The sequence below is a fragment of the Diprion similis genome, chromosome 7, assembly GCF_021155765.1.
Source record: "Diprion similis isolate iyDipSimi1 chromosome 7, iyDipSimi1.1, whole genome shotgun sequence".
NCBI lineage: Eukaryota > Metazoa > Arthropoda > Insecta > Hymenoptera > Diprionidae > Diprion > Diprion similis.
This window is the reverse complement of record NC_060111.1, coordinates 7,700,540-7,727,517: the sequence shown is the minus strand read 5'-3', so window position 1 is coordinate 7,727,517 and position 26,978 is coordinate 7,700,540. Positions and strand designations below refer to the sequence as shown.

Here is a 26,978-nt window from a genome sequence, read left to right as displayed (position 1 = left end):
GTAGCCTCTGAAAAACTGGTACTACAATTAACGTTATTTTGTACTTGAATTTATACAATAATGGTAATATATTATCATGTTGTACTACGTGTTGCTGGTATTTTTTATATCTACTAACAATTCACACTTGAATCTATAATTGAACTGAAATAAAAAGCAAGTATTTTGAATTCAGTGCAGACTAACTATCCTTATGTTCAGTATTCAGTTGAATTTCCCATTCTATTCGAAGGATGTTATGAAACCTTATATTAACTAGCCAAAAAATCATCCAAGCAGAAACATTGTGAATCCAACAAAGTTCTGAAAATTATAACAAAAATAAATGAAGTTGAATTTAATGAAAAGAGTCCCTATTCGATGCTTAAAGAAATTGAAAACCACAAATTTAGACGTCGTAATAGTGATTGCCTAATGCTGTCTTTCCATTGCCGCTGAAGGTATATCACTTGGCTGGTTCTGATAACTAATGATTCATTTCAATCTTAAAAGAACTTTCAACAAATCGTTAATAATGCAAGTACTCTTGATCACATCACTAAATATAAAAAACTAGTGCGTCGTACATAGAATTGTTAACACAAAAGACATCTATGTCAAACATGTGAATCTAAAAAAAATATATTATTGCTGTTTAAAATCTTGCGACAATTTCTAGTGATTTAATTTACGGTAAAGAAATGGTAGATAAATATAATCTCTGTGATGATCAAAGCGTAATTAGTTAAAATGCCTCATTTTTAAATATTTCTTTTACATGTTGAGATGAAATTTCAACTCATCAATTTCAAATACAGTACTTTCCGTTCTATCTTCCAAACCATTGTTGTGCGAGGATTTTGTTTCAACATGTTTTCGTTGAAATCGAATATATACTGAAAGTGTTTTTCTTTAATGGTAAAATATAAAGTGGAATATGCAGGGACACATTTTCAAATTTGTGTACCCATAGTAAGATTAGGAATACAGAAATTCAAATCTGGTTGATAGTTCTAAGTAGGGAGGGAAGCGGACTTTCAGCGTTTCAAAACATCATTTCATTATTATATGAGGTTCAATTCTTGTCACAAGCCTTCTTGAGAGTAAAATGTTTTTGTGCAATTATATGATTTGGGTGGATGTATCAATGTGGAATTACTTACGTAACAAGTAGTAACACATATTTCAGAACGAGGATTCACTTTGTAAATATGTTACATACACATATACCTTATTTACTTCATTACTACAGTTATTCTGATTATTATCATTGTTTGTTTGTTCGTTTTTTGGCTTTTTTCTGCGACAATGTCATATTGTTAATCCAGTTTCAGTGGATGATTTCGAACAAAATCAACTGTAATCCGTTAAAATTAAACGGACAGTTTAATTGTTTTAAAATTATTGACGATTGGGCTTTCTTAGTTAAGATTCGTTGTTTGACAAATTTTTTATCCACAAAGAAGACATTGTTCTAACTGGATTTAATTTATTTGGCTTTGGCCGCAATATCTTAAATATCCATTTACCATTGCATTCATTAGGATTTTACGGATCTCGTACGTTTCCTTGGCCAAATAGTAATTTTTCTCTGACTGAAATTTAAATGAATATCGCCAACTCAAGTATCCAGTAAATAGATTTCCAAATCAATCGATACGCAGAAACACGTTTCTGATCTATTTAAAGATAATGGAAATAAACATATGAAAAAAAAAAATTTATTCTTCACATTTTACTTCTCCATGCGGGAAGTTTTATTGTCTCGTTCCAGGCCACAAAGTTCCCCGACTTCCCAGTACTTCCTGACATGAATATGTAATTATCATCTACAATACACGCAAAATATCAAACATCCTCACCCTCAAATATACATATTGACCTCAGTACAGTCACAAAATGCTTTTATGCATATTGTAACATAATAAAGTGGAGCTTGTACAATTGATACAACATACTCAAAGACGAGTTCTATTTTTATAGTGACCCAAAATGAGCATAGCGCTTGAGCGTTTGAAACATTACGCAGCATGCTCCAAAACTTATTTGGTGATGTATCATGAACTACATTTATCCTCCAAACCAATCGACATCAAGGCATAATAGTCAATATCTCACAATGTGTCAAACTAAATAATGCATGCATAGAACCATATGAGTGACATAGTTTGCCAGTAGAAAAAAAGGTTTAAAAGTATAGCAACCATTCGGAATGACATCAGTAGTCTTGAATACCAAACAACAAAAGTGATGATGTGGTAATTCGCGTCCCGATTTATAATTTTACATTACATTTTAGAAGAATAATTATTCTCTGTTTATTACACTATTAATGGAATAGATTATAAGAATATTAAAATGACTCACATAAGGTGGAAGCACTCATTTCGCATATCAATGTTTCTAGCACTGGCATCAAGTAATATTCTCATCGTTTTCAATGCAGCGTTAGCAATGTTTTTCTAGTTTTACTTTCATTTCAGATTTGCTTTGTCTCACCACTGCAGTGTGGACAGCAAGCTATGGTCGGGCAGCTGGTTTGCGAGGGTAAGAAAAGTTGACCTCCGACGGCCACCGCTGCACCCATAACGGCACTACATGCTGCATCCTGTCTTCCAGACAATAATAAATTTGGGTTCATCAGTAACTAAAACGATCAAACCATACAATAATAATGTAATTAGATTTCGTATTTACCTCAAAGTGCATATTCAACTGTAAATTTGTAGTAGAAAATTTAATTTGCGTTCACAATGACCAGTTCTATTAATCGCACCTATTGGTCTGAATATAACTAAATATAAGTCAAGGTCTCCATTAGCCGATTTCCCTCTCAGAATTCATTCTCAATTTATACGCAGAGGCGACTTATATTGGGATTTTTTCAAAAATTTGCTTTATCGACTAAAAGAACTTTGTTGTCAACCAATTGTCATCAGATTTGAGCAATAAAATCACGAATCTTTCAAGCTCAAGCTTTAATTTTTTCGAATAGTATCAGTCGAAAGTACAAACAAATTGAAAATTAGCTATTTGTACAATACACCCTAATTTTATTGATGCAATGTATGCAAAAAATGCAGTATTAATCAACGAATACACATGTGATGAAAGATAATTAATTGTTTCACAAAATTCGACTTATGATCGGTCATTAAAAAAAAATACTGGACTATAGTCGTAAAGTTGACGGTCGACTCATATTGAGACCAATGCAGTAACAGAACGTTACTCACTATTTTGTAAAGGTTGTAAAGAAATATTTTAGACGGACCAATAGAAAGGATATATGTTGCGACCACTACATCGATGCTTACTTACCAGGGGAATCGTGTCAGCAGCAAGGATAAGGACAAATAAGGCAATCGAAACGCCACAAAAAAAAACGAACAGTTAGAACGGATAATTACACAACGGATAAAACACAATGCAAAGCGAGAGGGACGATCCCAAAGCGTTAGTTACAAACAAATGGTTAAATAAAAGATAGCAGATAGTAACAAATGTAAAAAAATAAGATATTAGTTAACCGACTCTATCATAAACGCAAAACGCGTTGCAAATAGAGGCCGGGATTAACGTAAAAGAGACTTAACGAATTACCGTTCGAAATAATAAAAGATGAGACAGCTGATGACAAATGGCTTGATACAATAAAAGGGATTTAAATTTCGAACGAGTCGATATCTCGAAAGCAGCGCCACGCAGCAGCGTGAAGTTAGCGCGGGAACAAATTCAAACGGAGACGCTCAAAGATGTTCGAAACCGACGCTATTACGCAATGCTTCACAACCGTTGCGCAATTATGCGATACACAATCTCTAATTAACGGAATCAAGAAAATGAGATCAACTTTGATAATTAATCGCACAAAACGATATACGAAACCGAAATAAAAGATATTTAACCGAAATTTCGGAAGAGAGGTAATGACGCCGTCGCCACGCGGACGAAGGGGACCATGCGGGAAAAAATAAACAGAAATTCGGGAACAAAATTAGGGACACAAAATATTAGTCAGGCTCGTCGAAATGGTCATTAATAAAATTAATAAGCCAGACGAAAACCCGAGATACGGAAATATACGAGCCAAACAGTCACCAAAGACAATAGGTAAGCTAACTAACGTGTCTCGGGGGTTCGAGCGGTAACAACAGCTCACTTACGTTAGACGAACTGGATCGGTTTCTCACACAAAATAATTAGAGTCCTGTTTAATTAATAGTTTATGACACAGGCTCACCGAAACACTAAACTAGATGATAATGTACGACAATGAAACAAGAAAAAGGAATCAACGAAAGGAAGACATTATAAAAAAAAAAAGGCAACAAGGCACGAAAACGATATCACGTCTGATCAAGACTAGGCGAGATGCAGAAGTAAGGAGTTCGGGGATTCCTCCGCGCAGCGTCGTCCGCCAAACTTCTTAGAAGATACGATAGTGGGCAGCACTTAGGAATGTTCGATTTACCGTAAATAATCGATCTCTGGGTTGATTCGGAATCGGATGTGTGAGAATCGATTATACTAAAAATCGAAGGGGAAAAGATCGATCTTGTTATAATCGAGTCCCAAAAGAGCAAAACTCCAAATCAAGCGAATGATCGAATTCTCAAGCCAAGCAAATAACCAAAATCCTAACCTCAATGTCTATCGTTTACTCTATGCTCTAGTTATTCTTTGTTCCAAGCGTTCTCGCACTCTAATATTTTCACGTGTCTCGGTTTTATAAGATTTTTCTATGTCTTATTGCCTCACAAACAAAAAAAAAAGAATCGATTCTCTCGAAAATCGTAGACTGAAGAATCGATTTTTCTCGCCAAAAAGATCGATTCTTCTGAAGATCGTTTCAGAATCGAACATCCTTAGGCAGCACCGCCTGGGCATGGTTTCTGGCAGGCCTCGCAGCACACGCAGTGTTCGCCGTGCCTAACCCCTTCGGCATTGCGTGGGCGACAGCTCCGACGACGGCGAGCCGGTAGAGGGCTCTTTGAAGTTCCCGAGGTTGACTCAGCATCTCTGGCCATAGACATCTATCTCGCCGAATTAGCCTGATCGATTGTATATGCATCGGACCAGAGCGACGGAGTTAGCGATAGACGGGCATGTCGGGTATGCGAGCTGGTTTGCTCGTCGATTCTTGGCTCTTATTGGCTCCGTAGATGATGGTGGTGAAGGCGGCAGCCTCATAGCTCTCGGGAACTCGTGCGGGGAAGGCACGGGTACTAGCGGCGAGGCGTTGAGTCACCTGCCAGGGTGGTGGTTTCATCGTCGAAGATGTACCCTCGGTGTATGGACGTCGGTAGCTGCATGATTTCCCTCCTTTCTCGCCTTTTGTCCTCAGGATAGCTCGGGATGGGTGGGAAAAAGAGAAGACAAAATCGAGAGAAATTAGTAATAGAACTTGAAATTATATAAGTGACCATATCGATTGCCTGCATTCCTTGCTGCCTTTTTAATTCAAACGGGGATGAGGAGGTCAAATAACACGGCGCTAATCGCCGTGTTACAATGTATTTCAATGTACATCCTTTTCACTAAGACTTGTCAATAATCAAGCTCAACAAGGTTGAGAGTGTAAATAATTTGTCAAAATAATGTAAAATGTTATAACATTTTACAACCTACCTGTTCGGCATGTTTTTCCGCTAGAGTTTTCATCTCCAAGCCGACAATGTTTATTTCTCTACGACGATGAATCTTGTCTAAGCCACCGAGTAACTGGACCTTAAGAATTTCAGCCAGCTGACATGAACCTTGGCTCAAATCCACAATATTTGTACTAGGCAACTCGTGCCTTTGATTTGACACTGTTCCAACAGAGTCAAAGTTCTCACGAAGCAAGCTCAGTGTTCTGATAGAAAAAAGAAAACGAAAATATTCGATGTAAATTCGAGTTATATGACGAATAGAAAAGAGAAACTTAAATTACGAGATGCTACTAGGATCTAGTAAGAATCACCCAGAAACAGGCATACGAGTGGAATTTCAAGTATTGCAAAATAATTAAAACCAAACAATTGGATCTCGTTATTAATTTTTAGCCAAGACCTATTGATTTCGTAGAAAATGTGTGCCTCATATTTTTGAGATTAGCAAAGTTAATCACTGAAATTCACATGAATACCATTTCGCAGAGCGTCATGTTACAATGCCAATTACAAAGTTGTAATAAGTTCGCTGTATCAATAATAAGAGACACGAAGAATATAAATAGAATGTACCTGTATGTTCTAAGAGTGGTGTCTCTTACTTTGCTACGTTCTTCTAATAGCCGCTTTATCGTCTCCTGCAGATCGGTAGTCCTTTGGCAAAGTGCGGCCTTCCATCGAGCGAGTTCTTCTACCATCAAACTGAAATATGAGACATTGAAGCGACGAATAAAATACGAATCGTATAGAATGGACTTTAGTTTAAGTATCATTATCAACGATACCTGCTAGCTAAAAATTTGCTTCTCCAAACTTCGCATTGACCAGCCAGCCACTCAGTTTGTTCTTGATGGGTATTCAGATTTTGAGCAGAGTTGAGCAGAGCGCGAGCTAATTGAAGCTTATCCTCTGTCAAAAGGTGAACTTTTGTTTCCAAATCTTCTCCTACAGCTGCTACCAAAAGATTTTTTAACTCTCCGTTCACCTGTCAGGTAATCAGATAACAGTCGCTATCAGCAATGCTGACTAGTAAGTGAAAGGATATAATTTCTTGCCTGATGTTTTACCGAAGGATTAAGAGATTCGATTCTATAAGGTGATCATTCACTTTACCTGTGCCTGAAATTTCAACTGGCTTTCCAGCTGAGAATTTTCTTCTTTGAGCTTCTGAATCTCAGCTTCGTAAGCTTTTCTTTCTGCACTTAGAGCATCTATGCCAGCATTTTCTGCAGCACTCTCTTTCACTTTGGCATAAGTCTGATTTCTCTTCTCAGCCTCGTTTGCAGTTAGCATGGCCATTTGGGAGACCATCACATTAATATCCAAATTATTCTTTGATGCCTTTCTAGTTTTCTTCTGATAGGGAATAATTGGATTAACAGCAGCCTTATAAGGTTCATACGGCACGAATTTCGGCTCCTTTGACTTCAAAGAACTCAATATATGCTTCTCTTTCTTTACTTGGGCAACACTCTTTGGTGTAAGGTTTACTATCATGCCAACGGGTGTTACCGGAGGTGTAGAGTTTGATTGTTTCAAATTTGTGGGATGGTAAATTAGTGTGTCTCCTAAGCGGACTTTTGTCGGCTTTTTGTCTACTTTCTCATCCGTTATATTTTCCATTCCATCCCCTTGCGTACGCATAGGACAAGTCATCGTTTGCGTTTCTGAAATAGATTTTATAAACTGAGCATTAAACTCTGTTTTATCTCACTTTGCCATGTACATAATACATCACCAATAAATCTACGCCAATCATAAATATTTTTAATGGGATCTTCGCTCAGAAATATATACTTGGTAGAAAAAAAACATTTATGTTTCAAAAACTCGTAGACAATTTAGTTTATGAGTTTACAAGAAAAACTGCAAATTTGTATTATTCCTGTTTTAGGATCTTTTATAAAAATCGAAATGAAATCTTGTACAGCACATTTCCAATTCCTAAACATCTCCACGTATTTCCTTCTAGCATTGCCCTACAATATCTTGAAAGTCATTACAAAATTTTACAAGATCCTGCAATATTCTTAAAAATTCCTAGCAATCTTGAAAACATTACTGAAAGTTCATCAAAATATTCCTGCAATATAGCACTAAATCTCCCTTGTGATTCACTCTGCAATTTACATGTTAAAAGTATATTCTTTCAGCTGTTTTAATAGTTAGATATTACTATTTAATAAAGAGTGTCTAAAGCTATTTTACAGCCTTTTGGAACCAAGGAGTATTCACTTGCATTTAGGGTGTATATTAGACTGTATCAAAAAAATTGACTATTTTTTTTTTTTAATGGTATACTGAAAATATTGTTCAAGATGACGAAAAAAAAAATACCATCAAAATTTCAGGTTTTAATATTGATATTTAGATGTGCCTCATCGCGATTTTCTACTTTCCATAAGAATAACATGGCAAAAATGGTTCTTGCTCCTTGCGATTTTTATAACTAGATAACGACGCGTCGTACAGAAAATTCAAAAACATGTTTTTGTAGGAAATTGTCTCTTGTCATTTTACGATAAATCTATTCTTTCAAAAATTATTTGAGGTCCTTTGTTGATGTTTGACCTCAAATAACTTTTGAAAGAATAGATTTATCGTAAAATGACACGAGACCTTTTTTGTAGAACGTTCAATTTCCTACAAAAAGATGTTTTTGAATTTTCTGTACCACGTGTCGTTATCTAGTTATAAAAATCGCAAGGAGCAAGAACCATTTTTGCCATGTTATTCTTATGGAAAGTAGAAAATCGCGATGAGGCACTTCTTAGTATTAAAATTAAGAGCTCCCATTTTAACAGGCGCCTTTTTTCGGTATCCTGAACAATATTTTCAGTATATTAAAAAAAAAAAAAATAGTCTATTTTTTTGATACAGTCGAGTGTATATCCATGATTTCACGCAATTTGAGAAACGAATAGCGCCTTGCTTTAGGCACGATTCGTAACTTTCTATAAGATAACATTAAGACGAACGGTTTATAGAAAATCTTATTATCTTAGACAAGCCTGAGTTAAATTATGCTGCTGAAACTAGTAGCTAGACTTAGCAATATGCTTTAATATTGGTGAAAACAAAGGAGAATGAAGCCCTACCATTACAAAATCTATAAAATCACATGGACATCGAACATATTTATAGCATCATGCATAGTAAACTGTCCTCGTCAGCATTCAGCTGCTAACTGTGTCCGTTGGACTTCAGTTTCGTGATAAAATTTCTGAATATTCAACATCGATAAAGTGAGTTTGTACAAAAGAGTACAACGATGACTTAGAATGATTCCAGTACAAAAGGCCACCTTTTATCTATACCATTGACTGCGGTTATCTTGAGAAACTCCTAGAACTACAATATATTTATTTACATAAGAAATTAATATTCAATGTTTGGCAAAAAGTTTATCCTTCAGGAGATGACATCAGTAGCAGATTACTTGGTATAATAAGAATGTCGGAAACCATAATCAGGCATTCTACATCTATTTATTAGGTAACGTAGTCTCATCCATTAGTCAATCCAATTTAATTCTTTGATTACGAAGAAGCTTAACCTCTTTAAACAAGCGGCACAAAGTATGCCGTGATGTCTATATGCAAAATCGTATAATCGAACATTGAATTTTAAATCGTAGAGGTAATTGCGAGACATTAACTGCATAAGTGAGAAGCGTTATAACTTAATTCAACGCTAACATATAAATACAATGAATAATATTTTATAAGAACCTTGAAAGCTCGTTGCTTTGATGCTGTTCTTCCGCGATGTAGAAAAAGTGGCGACGTTTTCTGAGGGTTGAACTTGTGGCCGTTCTGAATCCATGACGATATACGAAAAACCGTAACTCTTCCTTTTTAATTTCTGACCAAAGCAAAACACCTGATTTCCACTCCAGGAGCATCAGTGTGTATGTGTGTGGCGATCAGCTGTTCACGTCAAGTGTCGGAAAATCGGAAGTCCCGTTAGCGGAAGTGTTTGTCGAGAGATGAGAGCCAATCAGAAGCGTGGACAAACAATCGACGATTGGAATCAAGGCGTTGATTGGTCTACTAGGCCGCAGCGTGCTTTTCAGCTGTTTCTCTTCTTTTTTCTTTATGTTCTTGTCACGTTTAGTTTTGTGATGGCGTCAAATTCCGAACAGTTGGCGATCGTCCTCGTATTTTTCAAAATATGCAACTGCTTTTATGTATACAACACCCAGTTTAAATGAAAAATGAAACGATCGAAAATTGACATAATCAACACTGTCGAATCCTACTTAAAACGGAGGCATTATCATCAGGTATGTACGTAACTTGAAATACGCGTGAAACAAAACACGAAACAAAACACGGTTACGTCCTGTCTCTTAGGGTTAATAACATAACCTGTCGTAATGTTTACCAAATATATTAACAGGAGTGTGACGTTCTTCGTAAACCTGAACGCGGAGATTGTCAAACCAGCGCCGCCGAAATGACTTTAAGCACGACTGTTGAGTGCAGTACTTCTCGTGAGAATTCAATCGTTTTTAGCGCTATTACAAACGACGCTGGAGTCGCTGATCAGGCATATCACAAGTATATTATTATTTATTTTTATCATTTAACTATAAGTTTTCTCACAATATTCTACCTCCGATACCAAATCACAGTCCCGCTTGAATTTTTCATCTCGAGATATTTTCATCCTCAGACAGAAACTTTCTGTCGTATCTCAGTTTACAGACAATTATATCGGAATGAAGCAAACGATGCTTTTTGCGCTACGATTTTACTCATAGTAGGTGAACTTTTCAAACAAGTTTAGATTCGGTACCGAAAAGTTCATCGATAAGGCCATGCTTCGTCCTCAATGTATCAGAAGTAAACGCTGTCATAATAATTATTTTCTATATTGAAAACAAGACTCAACATAAAAATTGACTTACCTGAACATGAAATATTGAAACATTGCTAGAATATTCGACTATTTAACGTGCTTTAATTTCTGAACGATTAAGCTTTATCGATGATGTTGTGTAATGATCAAAATTCAGCTCGTAGTATGCCTCCCGAACGGTAAACGGCAAGTCGCTATAGGCTGGAATTCTCCATTGACAATGTAATCGACAACGAAGAATAACTAGCTGTCGGAGAATCAGGTTCTAAATGTGTGCATAGAGGCTATCGAAGAACAATGCGCTTCTTTTTCGCCGAAAGTTTTTTATGCTCAATCAAAAATCTGATTGTAATTTATTTATCTCGAGATGTGCTGCAGTTGCGTTGTTTCAAGAACAGCTGCAATAGTGTTGTTTGCTTCATTAAAATATAATTTGATACCAATGTGAGAAAAACACCTCTTCACAGGTCTGTGATATGCACCAAAAAACCTATTTTCTGTACTCTGTACCCTCAAAACAGCAAAACGTTAAAAATGATCGCAGGTCGATTTTCTTGTCAAGTAAATAGGTTGAATATTTTACTTATTTATTGGTAATATGTTACAAGTGGCATACTACTTTGTAGTTTGGTGTACATAAGAGATCGACTAATTTTCATACTGTACGAAGTACACAGATTTGCATGTAGTATGCAGGTTTATCTATTCATTTTTCTTAACTTTAGTATGGAACAAAATCTCAATTCAAATATATATAATATTATAGATATAACTACAGTTATAACTAGTAGATTTTGTTTATAAACAGAATCTCTCTACTAGTAACTTGGGATAGATTTTTCATATGGCCCCTTCGTCGTTAGAAATTATCATTTTATTAACCCTTAGAGAACTGGCATAAGCCATTTGGTGTAAGGTCATTGACCTACCAATATTCGACTTTAATTTGATCCAATGTTCTAGACTAGATAATTTTTCTATAGAAAAAAAGATTTCGATTTTCGAAATTCATCAGACCTCTGACCTCTTAGGATTAATATGTTTCCAATTTACCTTTCATTTTTCTTTGGATAATATTAATATTCCACTTTTTTTTCTCTACCGAAAGCTTGTTTAACAACTGAATTCCTATCCACAGATTGAAAATATGGATTCAAACAGTAAACAATGAAAAGCTGAAGATTGAACTGCAAGGAGTATTGTATCCGATATTTTGTCATTTATATCTGGAGATGTTGCACGGTGGTAACAGACAGGCAGCTATTCAGTTTTTAAAAATGTACCAAAACGATTTTGTCTCTGATACCGAACGAGACTTTTTAGAAGAACTATCTAGCGTATTTTCTATTCAAGATATAGAACTCAGGCCATTGGTTAATGCGTTCAGAACAAGAAAATACAAGGTCGATATGTCGGACGATGCTCACTTCTGCCTTCAAAAGTTTCTTGCTAAACAGGGACATGTTATTTTAATGCAGGTAATGTAATAATTAATTGCCAATTTGTGTCTTACAATAAGAGTTGCAAAAGTTGATTTAATTTTTAATATAAAGAATAAATTATCTCTCATTTTCTGTTCCTCTGATATCAGTAATTATGACATTATCATTGCATTTTAAATTCAAAAGATAAAAATTGGGTGACTATGGAATATTTTCACACACATCTTCCTGCTGAATTGCTTTTCAAAACCGTAATATCATTGTTTAGGTAATAAATACACATGTGACAATAATCAGAAAAATATCAGAAGTACATCCAGATGAAGATAGAAGTTGTGAACGTGGACCAAAGAGAGAATCGGTAATTAACGGCCATGTCGAGCAACCTTCGGGTACAGGTGTAGATCGTGAAATGCGTGAACTCCAAGAAGCTATTCGATTGATCCGTAGTAACGTTCATCAACCATTGAGGGTCTACGCCATTAACAATGCCAATGAAAAGTAAGTTTTAGTAAGTTTCATATGATTTGTATTGTTTTGTTAAGGAGGTACTCTACGGATCAGGTTCACTTATCGAAATTTTTTTTCATCAAAAATCCCAAATGATCGTCTTTTGGAAATACTTCAACGATTATAGTAACAAATATCCAATTGCAGATCTTAAATGTTGGAGGCGAAGGTACATGTTTTTACAGCAAAACAATCTTTTAGAATTAGCTCTTCAGTCGCAATTACTTATGTACGAACCTGAATATTTTTATACTTGCACAGAAAAGCATTTGAAACAATCTCTCGTTCGGGTTTATCAATGTTTTTTTTTATGGCATTCAAAGAAATGAAACACGTTCCTACTGACTCTTAAGCATGGAGCTTCACCTGAATGGTGTTTGAGATTTTTGGTATCTCTCTACTTACCAAGCTCTAATTCATCCAGTAGCAAAACCAAATCCTAAGTTGAATTGAAATAATTTCCTAACTTTCAATATAGTTTATAAGTACATAAAAATGTTTCCACTTCTTTAGCGCTAGCTGCGGTTCAATTACGCCCAACATAGACAGGCTAGCAGCAGGATTTAGCACTTCCGAAATAAGACTGTGGGGAATATCAGATACGGTACTTACAAAGCCAAGACTTAAAGCAGCGCCACTCAATTTTCCATCTAAGAATCCATCCACCAGTAGAAGTTTATGGTCCGAGGACCATATGTAAGTTTAATTCAATGAATGGTATACAGAAATTTCCATAAATTGCAATTACATTTTACATTTAAAAGTTTCATGTTCATCACATGACTTGTGTTTTATTCTTTTAAAGGGATGAAGCAGGGGCAATTGTGATGCGAGGGCACACGGATGTGGTACACGATTTAAAATTCATTCCCGAAGCTGATGTTCTTCTATCTGTATCTAGTGACAAAGATATGAGAGCATGGCGACTGAGCGATTATTCCTGTGCAGCTATATACAAGTGCATACCACGTTTGATTTTCCAATTATAGTTTTATGCTAGTTTTGTCATACCTGAACCATAAACAGCTTTCAGCAATTTATAAGCATTCAAACAATAGCTGTATATACATATTGCAGCAGCATTCAGTAAAACTTCATCAATGTATTTATCGAACATTTGTGGGTAATATGTGTAATCATCACTAACAACCTTCCATTTTTCAGCGGACATAATTATCCTGTATGGTGCATGGATACCAGTGTATTTAATTTGTACATAGCAACTGGTTCGCACGATCGTACTGCCAAACTCTGGTCGCTAGACCGAACTTTTCCACTTCGGATATTTGCCGGTCATTTTCTAGATGTTAATGTAAGTAGTTATCATGTATTTTCTTTTTTTACTTGATCAAGTTCCACTCTCAAACGAGAATATTCATCAAAACTGACATTTTAAATTTTAGTTACACAGAATGTTTATCCAATATTCTTTTCAGTGCATTAGATTTCATCCTAATGCCCGATATCTAGCAACTGGTTCAGCAGACAAAACTATAAGGCTATGGAGCAAAGATGATGGTAGCTTGGTTAGAGTTTATGTTGGCGCTCGGTCAACAATTTACAGTCTTGCCTTTAGTCCAGATGGAAAGTATTTAGCCGCTGCTGGTAAGTAATTATCTAAATACGAGTTAACAATGAGTTCTATTATAAATGCAAACAATGCTACGACTTTACCAATGCCATCGAAGTATCACCTCAGTCCAATCATTATTATAAATATGGAATCGTTAGAAATCGTCATTAGAATTCTGTTTAACAGGTGACGACAAAAGTGTATCTATATGGGATTTAGCAACGAATACCCAGTTAATTGAGTTGAAGGGTCACCAGGATACAGTAATGAATTTGGATTGGAGTTCCGATGGCCAGTATATTGCTAGTGCTAGTATAGATGGAGCAGTGCGACTTTGGTCGACTCAACGACACATAAATACCAGTAATGGGTACGTATGAAACTGAATTACAATAAACATATTCAATGGACTTCCAATCGAGGGTGTACAACAGAAAAAAATCTGAATACTGTCATTCACATTAAAACTAAAAGAATTTCATCTACTTAACGGGACGATTGTAAAGACATGTTGATGACCGCAAGCTGATGTAATTCAATGAGTGTGAATTTTTCAGGGACAACACAAACTCACAATCTGGACAAGACAATTCTCAAGTATATCCAACAAATTGCTCAAGTATTTTATCACTACAATACCATCAGAAGAATGACTCACTTGTTTGTATTGGAACGTCGTAGGCTAATGTGTGTATACTACTGTAACTGAGTTATGAATTATTTATTTTATTCGCGTCACTGTAGGAAAGAAAATGTATAAGTGAGCAATTACCGTATAAGGCCTCATAATAGTTGATATGGTATCTGTATTCATCAGCATAAACTGCAAATAACTACCTAAATTTAATAAGATTATCAGTTTTCATGACTTTATTGTGTCAATGACTTTAGCAGTAGTACCGTTGACGATTTTTACTGTTAGAACTTTTATAGTGAATTCTAATAAACCAATTCGTAAATATACTGCATTAAAGATAAGAAAAGATATGCGATTCAAAATTGGTTATAAATTCCGACTTTTCCGTGATACATCTGAACAAGATCTGATTGTAAACATGCCCATTTTTGAAACTATATAACTGCTACAAGCACTTTCACATAATGAGTTGCATATCCGTTTCAGATACTTTGTACTAAATTATTCTTTACTTTTAATGAATAATCTTGTTTGCAGTGAACACCACTTATCACAAATCAAACATCCACAATAACGCATTGTTCTGAATATATTTTGATACTAAATACAATTTGAGTCGAGATTCTAAGAAGTCATTTCATAAACTATTTTAAAATGTATCTGGAAACCGATCCGGATAAACGAAGCACAATTTTCAGAATAATGTCCAGCACCAAGAACCTAGGATATGTCCTATAGGCAATACGGTTTTACACCAAAGAAATTATATACTTGCTAACACTAACTCACAAGTCAAAGTAAAAATAATAATTGACAGAAAAAGTGAATATTGAAGGCCATGTAGTAGTTATTCTTCACAAATTTCACTGATTTGTATGCGTTTTTGTAAATGTAAATAGGATGTTCAACTTCAGTTCCGTTATCTGTGATTCTTCATATGTCCTCCAGTAAAGTTGTACACTTTTCATTTCCTAGTATCGTGGAATATTCCCACAATTTTTGTAAAGTTTTTATCGCACTACTTTGAGATAATATGAATATTTGTGAAAACTTATTGCAAGAAAAAAACTCGGTTATTTAGATATGATGAAAATTTTCAGAATTATCTCTACTTTCCACATCTGTATAAATTGAGGAGTAACATTTCAATGATTCTAGAATTATGTACTTGGGTGTATATAATGCCACCCACGTGCCTCAAAGATAGTGCTACGTCGCCTGTTACCAAATCTTTGTAATAATCCAAACGCAAAGTTTTTCTTTGTAAGAAAGTAAGTAAAAATACAATCGTTTTGGGGACTGGTAATTCTTGTACTTTTTCGACTACACACGAAGGCACTGTTCACACGCACTACAGGAGGAAGAGAAAAGTTCTGAGTGTGAGACAACTAGTATACGTGTTCAAAAACGTACTCGCTGTGGTAGGATTCAGCGTCTTAAATTAAATCAGAGTCCTTATTCTGTAAATTTGTCACATGTATTAAAGTAAATTCTCTGTTCAAAGCTGTCCTTCATTCATTTTGTTAGTACAAAAAATCCTGTTACCGTTTTGATTGTCGATTTGGGTCGTTTTGAATACATCATTTGTATTCAGTAAATTTTTATCCCTGCAAACCTAGACGTTGATAATGATATTTAAAAAAAATTTAGTGTTGCTACCCTACTTCGTGGTCCTAAGTGATGGGTGAACTAAATCCGATAACGGGTAGACATTATATAAAGTGTTTACAGTTAACTACATGATTTATATACCGATGTTGATTCTACCTACTTATGTACGTACATACTAGTCCACAAAAAATTTAGTATCTTTTAAATTCGGAAATTATGGAAAATTTTGTTAGTTTTTATTCGAACGTCGAATACTTTACAATATTGAGTACCTGAACAATATTGTTGGCATAGTATACTTTTTGGGTATGCATGTAATTATATGGAATATTTAATTCTTAATTGCCTGACTAGCAATAATCCTGAATAGTTTTGTTTGCTTCTTTAGTTTGGTTACAATTATTATCCTTCATATGAATAAATGTTTAAATGGGTATTTGCAAGCAACTGATAGCAACTAGAAGTTAAACTTCTTCCCAATGAGTGATTTAAATTTGATGTATGTTTCCTTGAATAATACGCGAAGCAAGCATCAACATTTGTGCAATGAATGTGTCACTGCTGCTAAACGGTACAAAAAATTAACGACTGCAACTTTATTTCTTGTTGCTACAGTGTTGAAATACTGATAATAGTGTTGATATTTCAAAATTGTAATAATCCTACTATGTGTACGTATCTTACGATTGGTTGCAGGATATTAGCAGATATGTAGAAGTAACTTCCTTAAAAAATTATATATAACAGGAAACAGACACTTGCAAATGCTGGTACAAACCAACTTTCCTTTACACGTAAGTCAGAACAATCATGATATTGAATGTAATGTGAACTCGGTAAATTGCATAAATATCATCCAGTCTGGTGTATTAGCTCATTAAATTGTCTTCATAGCCAGAAAAATTGAAATTCGGATATAACATTTGGTTTACAGGCAATTTATGACGTAAGTGAATACATATTAATTTATTAAGATGGGTGGGAAAAGCAAGTGGTTTAATGATATTAAGAGTGAAAAAATAAATATGTAACAATAACAATGCAAAGTACTTTTTATCAGTTAAAGTCGTCTTCAATGACTTTATTTATACATACATACATAGTTAAAACTCGAATCGTTATAATGTGAAGGAATTTCTATTACCTATAACTTTGCACACGCTGTATAAACGAGCCATGTATAATTATGTATATCCACATGTTGTACACTAAATACATTTCTTCCACTTTTACAGTTTTCATTCCATTATCTTATGCCCTTACTTCCTAATTCACGTACATGATAATATTGTAAATAAAATTAATATTTCACAAAATGAAAATACAATTTTTAAAAGACTAATGTTTTGACACAACTTTGTTTATTAACTTACATACATAGAAGTAAACTGTGGTTGAAAAATTAAAATTATCAAAACTTCGAAATTAATAGATCAGACATTATATCGCATAGCATTTGTCATTTAGAGTTGATATCGGATGTTCATGTAAACTAAAGAGAAGATTGTTATCATTGATGGCAGTATTATCTAAGAAAAACTATTACCATAAAAATGCTTTCCATTCACCATGATTACCGTGATATTCATGAACGAAAACGGTGCTTCAGAATTTAGTGTTAGCCAATTGAATTATAGAGGTTTAAAATTTTTGTAAAATAGTTGTGATTAGAAACTACTATTTCAGATTCAATTTAGACTGCACCTAAGTTTATTTTTCTTAAAGACATTCAATACACTAGGTACTCTTTTGTGTATGTTTGAGATGGAGTTAAATTGTCGCATAGGTGAATAGAGACAGAACCATTTCCATTAAGCAGGAATCAAGTTTAAATAAAATTTATTTGATCTACTATTAGTATTCAGAGATGACGTTTTTGTTCAGAACGTACAATTCAGTCGATATCATTTTAATTCATAAAAACTTGGAGTATGAAAACCTAGATTCGTATATAACTCGATTACTAAAATCTATCAAAACAAAGACTTTCCTTTTCACTAACAGAAGGCTACTATTTATGAATAAAAATAGTTTCTAATAATAACTATAATGAACGCGATCAGGGTGGCCTATTTTAGTGAAATAGAGGCATAATTAAAATAACGGAGTTTAACAGTTACACAAATCACTTATATTATCAGTATTATTAATTCTGTTCTTTTAATTAAATGTGAAAAAAGCTCAAGATTCAGTAAATGTTTTGTCTGACTGACGAACTTATTAGTAAATAAGAATATTTTTACGGATAAAGTCATCACATAGATTTGAAATGACTTCATGTCATAAAAAAATATGTGTCCAATAGGACTGTACGGGTGCCCGAAAACTGGTGTAAAAAAAGTTCGAGTTCGCGATGGATTTGTATCGAAATCTTCAGGAAGCCTGTGATTTTCGGGAAATCCGGAAACTTCGTAAGACCCGAAATCTTTGGAAAACCAGGGGCCTGATTCTGACTTACTTTTTACTCGTTAAACACGACGATAAGCGCTATATAGATCAATCAAAAGGTAGCTTTAAACGGAAAATTTTCTGTTCACAAGTCCAAAGTAAGCCAGCATCAGGCCCTTGAAATTTTTGAGAAACCCGAAACGTGAGTAACCTAACGTACCTAATATTTATAATATTGAACAAATACTAAGAACTAAATAGTAATAGTAAGTTGTATATCTAAATAACATTAATATTTTCAGTAAATAGTATATCATCTTTCACCGGGAGATCTGGGAATCCCAAAAAACCTCGAGAGCCAACCCGAAAATAATAGACTTTTTCCGACCAGACGGATTCTGGTACCCGCACAGTCCTAGTATCTAATATAAATATGTATCGGACAATGCTTTTCACATGTAAGGCTGAGTAATATATAGACTCTATCTTAAAAATTCACTAATAAAAAAATGATCTTATGTGATGTTTGATTGGATGAATTCACTATGGAATTTTCTTGTATCAACCGAAGTTGATATGCACGAAATTTGCTATTAAAACCGTTTTAGTCCATTAATTTGGACGCCGACAACGTGAACATACTATGTGCCACACTGTTCTGACTAACTAAACCGGAATTCTAAGTGTATAGATCAAAAATAAGGATCAGATATCTGCATTTCACACGGAAGTTCTAATATGGATACATTATTACCTGATTTGAAGAACCTAAAATTTGGTGAATCAGGCAAAATCTACGTCCAACTAAATTGGTTCTTTTATCAGAAAAAATTGTGAATGTTGGGCAAAATTGTTACTCTCGCTGTTTACGCAATACAATCTAACGATTATAATAAACTGAACTGATTATAATTACTTATATTTGACCGTTATTCGTTCAATGCCTAAGGTCTACAATCATACGATCAATCTCAAGCAGATTACTTAGGAATTTGGAAAATTAAACTTAAACGTAAGGAAAAATAATATCAGTTTTTTCACTGTTAATTACAAAAAATAAACCTAATCACGCAGCAATCAATAATATAAATTCGTTACAGTAATTCAAATCTTGATGTAGTTCATGGTCACATAATATTATACCTCATCACGTAATAAAAATTACATAGTTAGGTACACTATCGTTTGTATCTTCCTTTGATCAATTGTAAAGCTTTGGCCATAAGTGGAGCTTTCGGTTTCTTCACTACGCTCGAAGCTGAAAATAAATAAACACTGTTAGACAATAACAAACATAGCTCGGGCTCCTGTCAATTGATATTTATATGTAAGAATAATTCCGACTTTCGTAAGCTGTTATGTCTACATACTTGAAGAGTATCATTATTCGTAATAATTCGAAAAGGATTCAAACGGAGTTCCATGCACATTCAAATCTAGGAACATTTCTTTAAACTTTATGTATGCATACATGAAATTCGTGATCGTGCCATCGGCGGTGCAGGAACAGAAATATTGGTAGGTGCGCCACTACCAGATATCAGTTTATTTTTGAGGTCAGATGTGGATGTGGTAGTATCCTTTGCAGTGCCATACTTGGCCTGTTTCCGAAGTACATTTCGTGGAGGCTTTACCACATTGTCAACGTAAGCAAGCTTTGTTTGCCTTACTGGGAGTGATTTGTCTATAGACTGTTTTATGTTTGCAGTCAAGGCCTTCAGTTTTGCTTCTCGTTCATCCAAGCATCGCTATATTAAGAATCAATTTATTCACAATTATTTTTTTTGACTTTCTACTATGTAAGGAAAATTTTTAAAAACCATCCTACAATAATTCAATCAGATCTCGTCTCCGATTTTCCATATCATACCATGTACATCTCCCGCCATGTTTCCATTTCTTCCCGCTGTTTCGACCGGAATTCTCGATTACAATGATACTGCCAAAGTGTATCTGTATCCTCAATTAAATAAGGATTATAATGTTCTAGTGAGAAGAGTTGGTCTGGCGTAGCTCGTTCCAAAACTGGTTTAATAATGTCGTATGGAACTCCACCGGTAAATTCAAGAGCTGTAATTGATATATTATGATAATATTTTTCATGAATACTATATCGGTTTTGAATGAAAATTCAAAGCGACGCCTCTTATTTACAATCTTGTGATATTTTTAAAAAAATTTCTCCAAAGTGTCCGCGTGTCTGCCATCTGCTGATTTGAGTCTATACCTATATTATAAATGTCTACATCCTTATAGTCTGAAGTCTTTCCCTAAGCAATATTCTTACAGCTAGCTTAAAACCGTGCACAATACTACATATCTCACCTTCAATATTTTCAATTAATATCCTGATACACATGTCGTAAAGTGTTGGAACGTTATTATAACCAGACTTGTTTCCAGAGTAGACTTTTGTTCTGAAAATCATTCATCATCACTTGGATTAATCGATCATTGATCAATATCCATAAATCTTATCATAAACTGGTATGTAAATAGTAATAAGAAATGTGTAAATCATCAAATGAAACATTTTTAGAAAAAACCATGTAAAATTGATAATTGGTTGGTTTTAAAAAAGCCTATTTGAGCAAAATACAAATGCACATAATTGGCAAGAAGAATGTAAGCATTTACATGAATAGTTTCTTCTCTAGCGTGAAAAATCAAATTGAGTTCTTCTACCCTATTTGATTTTTCTTTAATCTAGAAAAGTGATCTGTTTACCTTTGACTCTTGGCATAGATAACATTGTTAAGAGCCCTATCTTCCTCTTGCTTACGATTCAGAGGATTTACATATGGCAATGGTTTGTAGTTAGGACTGATTTCAGGTAAAGTTGATGCCAAATCAACACTTAATGGCTCAAGCTTAACATTCGGTGATAGAAGAGTCGGTGGCTAAAACAAAGTAAGAAATATTTTCAACATCTCAGAACAGAATTTATACATTTTTTAATGAGGTTGTTCCGATTATATATAACAAGTATGCAAAAATATATACCGAATTGTCGTTGCTTGAAGATACTTCATTTGTAATTCTAACTGGAGATCTGCTACGTGAAGTTGACGAAGTGCCTGGTTCAGTTTTAATAGTCTTCGATGAAGTCAAGTTTGGCGAGCTGTTTCGTTTACGAGACGTTGATGAAGGAAAAGCACACATTCCAAGAGCCTCAGCAAAACTTGCACCTGGGTAATAATTAGCATGAAATAGACGATGATCAGTAAAAGATACAAGAATTTTCAGGGGTTTGCAAAATTGTCGAGAAAGGGAGGTTCACCCTTCTGCCTGCTCTCTCACCTCCTTTATACCCATTTTCAGTTGCTAATAAAATAGCAATCGCTGATATTTGAGGTTCTTATTTCATCCTCTCCTTCAATTTTCCAGAAAAGCTTAATATAACAATTCTCTACCATATATCCTGACATATTTCAACTAACAAATAGATATCAAAAATTTACAGACTTTGTTAGTTAACAAATCTACTCATGACATTAGTAATTAAATTAAGGTAGCATATGTACCTGGAGAATTAAAAAAATCGCTTTTTTATAAACCATTTTTCAAACCATTTTTCAAATGTTTTACGACGAGATTTTTTAGTCAGTCTTTTTTGAGCGCGTTATATGATATTTATTTTTACTATTATCAAAGCCTATGCATCACCAATGTGAAAATGCCACAGTCAGCACAATTCTACGTGCAATGCCAAATATAAGTAACAAAAAAAAGTTTTTCATATATCAATAACACCGAAAAATGTATTCCTATAATCAAATTATTAGTTATTGTAGTGAAACAAAAAAGGTTTCGGATATTTTTGTTCGGCATTGTATGTAGAATTGCACCGATTATGGCATTTTCACATCAGTGCTGCATAGGCTTTGGTAATAGTAAATAAGTGAAATTTTACTCGGATGATCAGAATTGAATTTCATTCGTCAGAATTTCATGTTCCAAAAGATGAGACTGTTTTACACTAAAAACACACGAAGACAAAAAATTTTCTAGCACCAGGAAGTGCTGAAAATTCAAAGACAAAAATCAGAATCGAAAAGGCGATAAAATCGATCAACGTGGTTCAGAAAAGGTCCATTTTGCCTTATTTTGATTCGGCTTCGACCACTTTACACAAGATTTATTGGACATGGACACAGTCTTATTCTACATCGATGTTACTTGACTTGGCGTTGTTCTGGTTCTATTAGACGTGATCAGCAAGTAAGTATTTATATTTCCAATTTTCCGCAGGGTACTTATTCCGGGCTTCATGATTTGTATTATCATCTTGCCCAAATACTATAGAAAGCTAACGCAAAAACTGAAGAGCATGTCCTGCGGAACATTGGAAATAAAAATTCTTTTTTTGAATCTTCCAGATGTATAAGCCTCATTAATTGAAACGATGGTATAGATAGGTGTATAAAAAAAAAATTGATTTCGTGCCAAGTTTATCGACTATTGTTGAAAAATATTGGTAAAGAAAAACTTACCGGAATTGCAATCGATCCCCTCATCGCCATTCATTTCCTTTTTAACCTTTTTCTTTTCTTTGGGTTCTTTGAAATTGGACGATGCCTTAGCGTCTTTTAGATCATTGTGAGTTTTATTATCTTTTTTTTCTCTATGTTTCTCCTTGTCCTTGTCTTTATCCTTAATTTTATCATTACTACTAGAAACACCAGAATTAGGTTTCGACTTGGAAGATTCCCTGTTCATATGGTGTCCGTCATCTTTTCGTTTTTCGCTCTTTCTATGCTCTGTTTTATCTTCCAATTTGCTGCTTTTTCTCTTCCCTTTCTCTTCTTCACGTTTTGTGCTTTCACCATTGTCAGATCCTTTCGATTTGTTCAAATTTCGACTTTCCGACTTCTCCTTCATGCTTTTATTTTCACCTCGTGCTTCTTCGTTGCGGTGATCGTAGTCCTTTTTTTGGGGTGGAGGCGACGGCGGTTCCACTTTGATCTGAATGTTTGAAATTTCTTCCTCAGATTCTGATTCGCTAGACAGTGCTTTTAAAATTTTTTTACGCTCATCTTCACAGTTTGTGGCAAGCACTTCATTTTCTTCTTCACTATCAGACTCAGAATGCTTTCTTTTTTTACTGCTTTCTTTCTCGTTATAACTATCCAATTTCCGTTTCCTGTGATTTCCTTCACTTTTTTTTACGTCCCGAGACTTACTGCTAGACACTTTACAGGAACCTTTTTTCAAATCGTCGGTAACTTTGCTACCGTCCTTGTCCTTGTTCTTGCTTTTTTCTTCTCTTCTTGAGTCATGCTTGTGATCCCGGGAGCTTCTATCACTTTTTGATTTCTTCTCAGACTTAGAATGACACTTTATCTCGCGTCTGTCCTCTTTAACATCTTTTGATTCGCCAATTAACTCCAATTTATTTATTTCACTTTTTGACTGTCCATCCTTTTCACTGCCACTAACGCTATTAGATTTGCTGCTATAGCTATCTTTAGATTTAGACTTATCCGTGGAACATGTTTTTAGATTATTTCTTGCTGTTTCATTTTTGCTTGATTTAATTCCATGTCTTTCTTTCAATTGTTGATTTCCAGACCTGTAAAATACAAAATCATTCATAAATTAGGAATGCAGCTATATAGCGACAATTCTTTATAGACACTAGATCGAAGGGATGTTAGATTTCGGATCGATCTCAGTATTATAGAAGATAACAAAAAATTTATGAAATTTGATATAGTTTCAAGTATTGTCACCAATTGTTTTCAGAGATCATCTGAGGATTCCAAAGATCTTTTGGTATACAAAAACGAACTGTCCGATTGGAAAAAATTTATATCAAGTCCAAGAATTTCACAGAATATCAAGAGATTATAAATATTTCATAATATTTTAAAAGCTGTTGTAATATTCGAAAATGTTTGACAGGAATTGAATAAATTTCAAAGAATTCTTTAAAACTTCACAAATAGAAGTGAACCTGATTTAGGAGGAACCCTTTGATGTTGTTGAAACGTCAAATTCTATCAGCAAGTACAGAAATATTTAAACGGTTACCTACCTGTTTTAAAAATGCACAAACTGCGGATAATGTAAGTCAAAGGTAGCAGTGAGCATATGAAATTACTTGAAACTTGATGCAGTTAAAAAACTATAACGATTTTATTGAAACATTCTATAGACATTATTTAAATATTACGTTTCATTGCACGGTAATTAAATTCAACACCTGAATGATCTTACTATTATATTGCCCATATACCTTGATTCTTTCCTATTATCATCTCTGTCGTCGCTACTATCCTTATCATTTTTTCTAGAATTTGAATTGTTGTCATAGTCGTCCGGAGGCTCGGATATGTTCGCCTCGTCGTCCGTTGCTGGCTCTCCATCACTGGATTCCTCATCAGCGACCATCGTCTTCCATTTGGCCACCAAAGCTTTGGCAGCATCGCCGACATCCCCTACATACTTTCGCAGACCATTGACCGTCCTACCAACTCCGGTCTCTTGCAAATGCTGCACGGTAACTGGTAATCTGTACAGCTTTCCAATGCAGTACAGCATCTATTGAGAAAATCAAGTCGTGAAAATTTTAAAGACTCAAGAAGCACTTCTTAAATTGATTTCATTTTTCATAAGATCAATTAGAAAATAAGGGTTTTGGGAATCACTCATTAAAATTTCTTCAAGGTCTTCAAGTGATATGTTCATCGCTGTAAGGAATCCTACTTGATTTGAGATAATAATTTTAAAATAAATGATACGTACACTCTCAATTAGATAAAGTTCAAGGGAAGCTATTAAAATTTGGATTCATAACATTTTATAGGAAAATTTTGCTTGAACAATTTGAAAAAAATTAGTCAATTTTACTCTCAACTAGCCAGCTATAAAATAATAAAATGTTGAGACGATGAAGCTGAAAATGGCAGATTTCAACTAAAAATTCATTTAATTTTTCAAGAGAAATTACTCATATTCAACTATACGGTGATTTGAATCCTTATTTCAATAACATTAATTGAAGTATCGGCTATCAGCCAAATCACTTTAGTAGTGTATTACAATTTCGTATTGATTTCTCGCTTTTTTTTTTGCAGTAAATAAATTGGAGCAAGTCTGAGAAACAGCAGATATGCCAAACAGATGGTAACAATAAGGATTACAAGACTTGATGAATGCCGTGATACATGAATTCAGTTTGAGTAAGAGTAGAGAAAATTTGCTAACAGCAGCTCCAAATGTTAATAACCAAACCGATGGAACTGCTGCAGCAGTGACATTGACAAATTACATCATTTGGTGATTTCATGTGATTGTTAGGTTATGTCGATCGGATTAAAAGGGGCCGAAAATTTGTCGATGAGGAAGAGGCTTGTGTTAGCATAATATAAATGTAATACTTTTAGAGCGGTTACCCACCCTTTCTTCGTTTCCTGAACATTTTTCTATACTTCGTTGATAATGCTGAATTATTTCTGCAACAGACATGTTGCCAATGCCAGCTGTTGTACCACTGAGGTCAAAACTGAAGATGGCCTGGTTCGCTGATTTATAAAATTTCAATGAATTTCTTATGATTCCGGAACACGAGGACAATCCAAGATACCTTTAAGAAGATCTTTCTGCCCGATTAACTTGATAAAAATGTTTACTACTTTTTCATAGCGAGCTATAATTCGTATTCACTATCAAACCAATGATTTTATCGAGTAGGTTCATTTCTTTTTTCAAATATTATCGACGTCGAGTATCGGAGAATTATTTTAATTTTTAAAAGGCGATGTTGTCATATTTATTTCGTCACATCGTTTTATTTCTTGAGTATTTTTTTGTAAACAGTTAAATTGAGTTTTTTCGCGACACCGTTGATGCGGTTCGCGGAAGGTTAACTTCAGTTCGAAGTTTGGTTTCGAGCACGCAGCAATTTCATTAAATCTTTTACTTAGTTTTCAACGCTATGCAAGCCACTTCTCAAGGGAAATCTGTGATATAGGGATGTTCGGCTCTTGCATGGGGAATTGGTATTCAGTAGTTTTAGGGAATTGCAGTAACAGCAAGAGCAACAAATTCATGATCAACGCTGCTATACTGCAAAAATTACTAGATCGATGTTAGTAACATCTAGTAAGTTACTAAACTGCTGCTGCTTTTTACCACCCATGAAATCTTACCTTTGGTTGTTCTTTGTTAGGAATGTCCGTTGACAGTAAAAGAAACGCCTCTTACTTTGAAAAATTGTTGGTGCATCAGTTTGTGCGAGTTGTGTGGAATTCACTCTGCCTTATACAGCATCCACGTGACGTTCAACCTCACGCTATATCCACATGACGCGCACAACA

General features: G+C 34.5%; 3 protein-coding genes across 4 annotated transcripts; 1 reads left to right on the top strand and 2 right to left on the bottom strand.

Moving 5' to 3' along the window:
• Positions 1 to 1,732: 1,732 nt before the first annotated feature.
• Positions 1,733 to 9,552, bottom strand: LOC124408275 (golgin-45). Of its 2 annotated transcripts, none has more exons than XM_046885112.1 (6): positions 9,365 to 9,552; positions 6,747 to 7,300; positions 6,419 to 6,618; positions 6,207 to 6,335; positions 5,611 to 5,836; positions 1,733 to 2,626 (listed from the first exon to the last, which is right to left on the bottom strand). In XM_046885112.1, exons 1-6 carry the CDS (start codon positions 9,456 to 9,458, stop codon positions 2,459 to 2,461), a joined length of 1,371 nt encoding a protein of 456 aa, XP_046741068.1. In that variant the 5' UTR covers positions 9,459 to 9,552; the 3' UTR covers positions 1,733 to 2,458. The 2 variants fall into 2 exon arrangements, with proteins under 2 accessions (XP_046741068.1, XP_046741069.1); XM_046885113.1 differs by lacking the exon at positions 9,365 to 9,552 and adding an exon at positions 8,822 to 8,944.
• Positions 9,553 to 9,734: 182 nt separating this feature from the next.
• Positions 9,735 to 15,468, top strand: LOC124408272 (TAF5-like RNA polymerase II p300/CBP-associated factor-associated factor 65 kDa subunit 5L). Its single transcript, XM_046885108.1, has 10 exons — positions 9,735 to 9,918; positions 10,035 to 10,195; positions 11,635 to 11,974; positions 12,207 to 12,439; positions 12,962 to 13,144; positions 13,254 to 13,406; positions 13,613 to 13,760; positions 13,885 to 14,053; positions 14,208 to 14,391; positions 14,579 to 15,468. Exons 1-10 carry the CDS (start codon positions 9,850 to 9,852, stop codon positions 14,700 to 14,702), a joined length of 1,764 nt encoding a protein of 587 aa, XP_046741064.1. The 5' UTR covers positions 9,735 to 9,849; the 3' UTR covers positions 14,703 to 15,468.
• Positions 15,469 to 17,986: 2,518 nt separating this feature from the next.
• On the bottom strand, positions 17,987 to 26,599 carry LOC124408271 (transcription elongation factor B polypeptide 3). The gene is made up of 9 exons (XM_046885106.1): positions 26,059 to 26,599; positions 24,896 to 25,200; positions 23,151 to 24,229; positions 21,661 to 21,845; positions 21,385 to 21,557; positions 20,983 to 21,074; positions 20,528 to 20,727; positions 20,129 to 20,405; positions 17,987 to 19,915 (listed from the first exon to the last, which is right to left on the bottom strand). Exons 1-9 carry the CDS (start codon positions 26,125 to 26,127, stop codon positions 19,836 to 19,838), a joined length of 2,460 nt encoding a protein of 819 aa, XP_046741062.1. The 5' UTR covers positions 26,128 to 26,599; the 3' UTR covers positions 17,987 to 19,835.
• Between the last annotated feature and the right edge of the window lie 379 nt (positions 26,600 to 26,978).

What these genes read in the sequence shown, in the direction of transcription:
- LOC124408275 (XM_046885112.1), bottom strand. Translation starts at nt 9,458, where the DNA reads ATGGATTCAGAACGGCCACAAGTTCAACCCTCAGAAAACGTCGCCACT. An exon ending in CAAAGCAACGAGCTTTCAAG is followed by an intron (nt 7,301 to 9,364) that starts GTTCTTATAAAA and finishes AATCTATTTCAG; the next exon opens with AAACGCAAACGATGACTTGT. An exon ending in CGGAAAAACATGCCGAACAG is followed by an intron (nt 2,627 to 5,610) that starts GTAGGTTGTAAA and finishes TGATCGTTTTAG; the next exon opens with TTACTGATGAACCCAAATTT.
- LOC124408272 (XM_046885108.1), top strand. Translation starts at nt 9,850, where the DNA reads ATGAAACGATCGAAAATTGACATAATCAACACTGTCGAATCCTACTTA. An exon ending in AAAGTATTTAGCCGCTGCTG is followed by an intron (nt 14,054 to 14,207) that starts GTAAGTAATTAT and finishes TCTGTTTAACAG; the next exon opens with GTGACGACAAAAGTGTATCT. An exon ending in CACATAAATACCAGTAATGG is followed by an intron (nt 14,392 to 14,578) that starts GTACGTATGAAA and finishes TGAATTTTTCAG; the next exon opens with GGACAACACAAACTCACAAT.
- LOC124408271 (XM_046885106.1), bottom strand. Translation starts at nt 26,127, where the DNA reads ATGTCTGTTGCAGAAATAATTCAGCATTATCAACGAAGTATAGAAAAA. An exon ending in GGGGATCGATTGCAATTCCG is followed by an intron (nt 21,846 to 23,150) that starts GTAAGTTTTTCT and finishes ATTATTACCCAG; the next exon opens with GTGCAAGTTTTGCTGAGGCT. An exon ending in GGCACGATCACGAATTTCAT is followed by an intron (nt 19,916 to 20,128) that starts GTATGCATACAT and finishes ATTTATTTTCAG; the next exon opens with CTTCGAGCGTAGTGAAGAAA.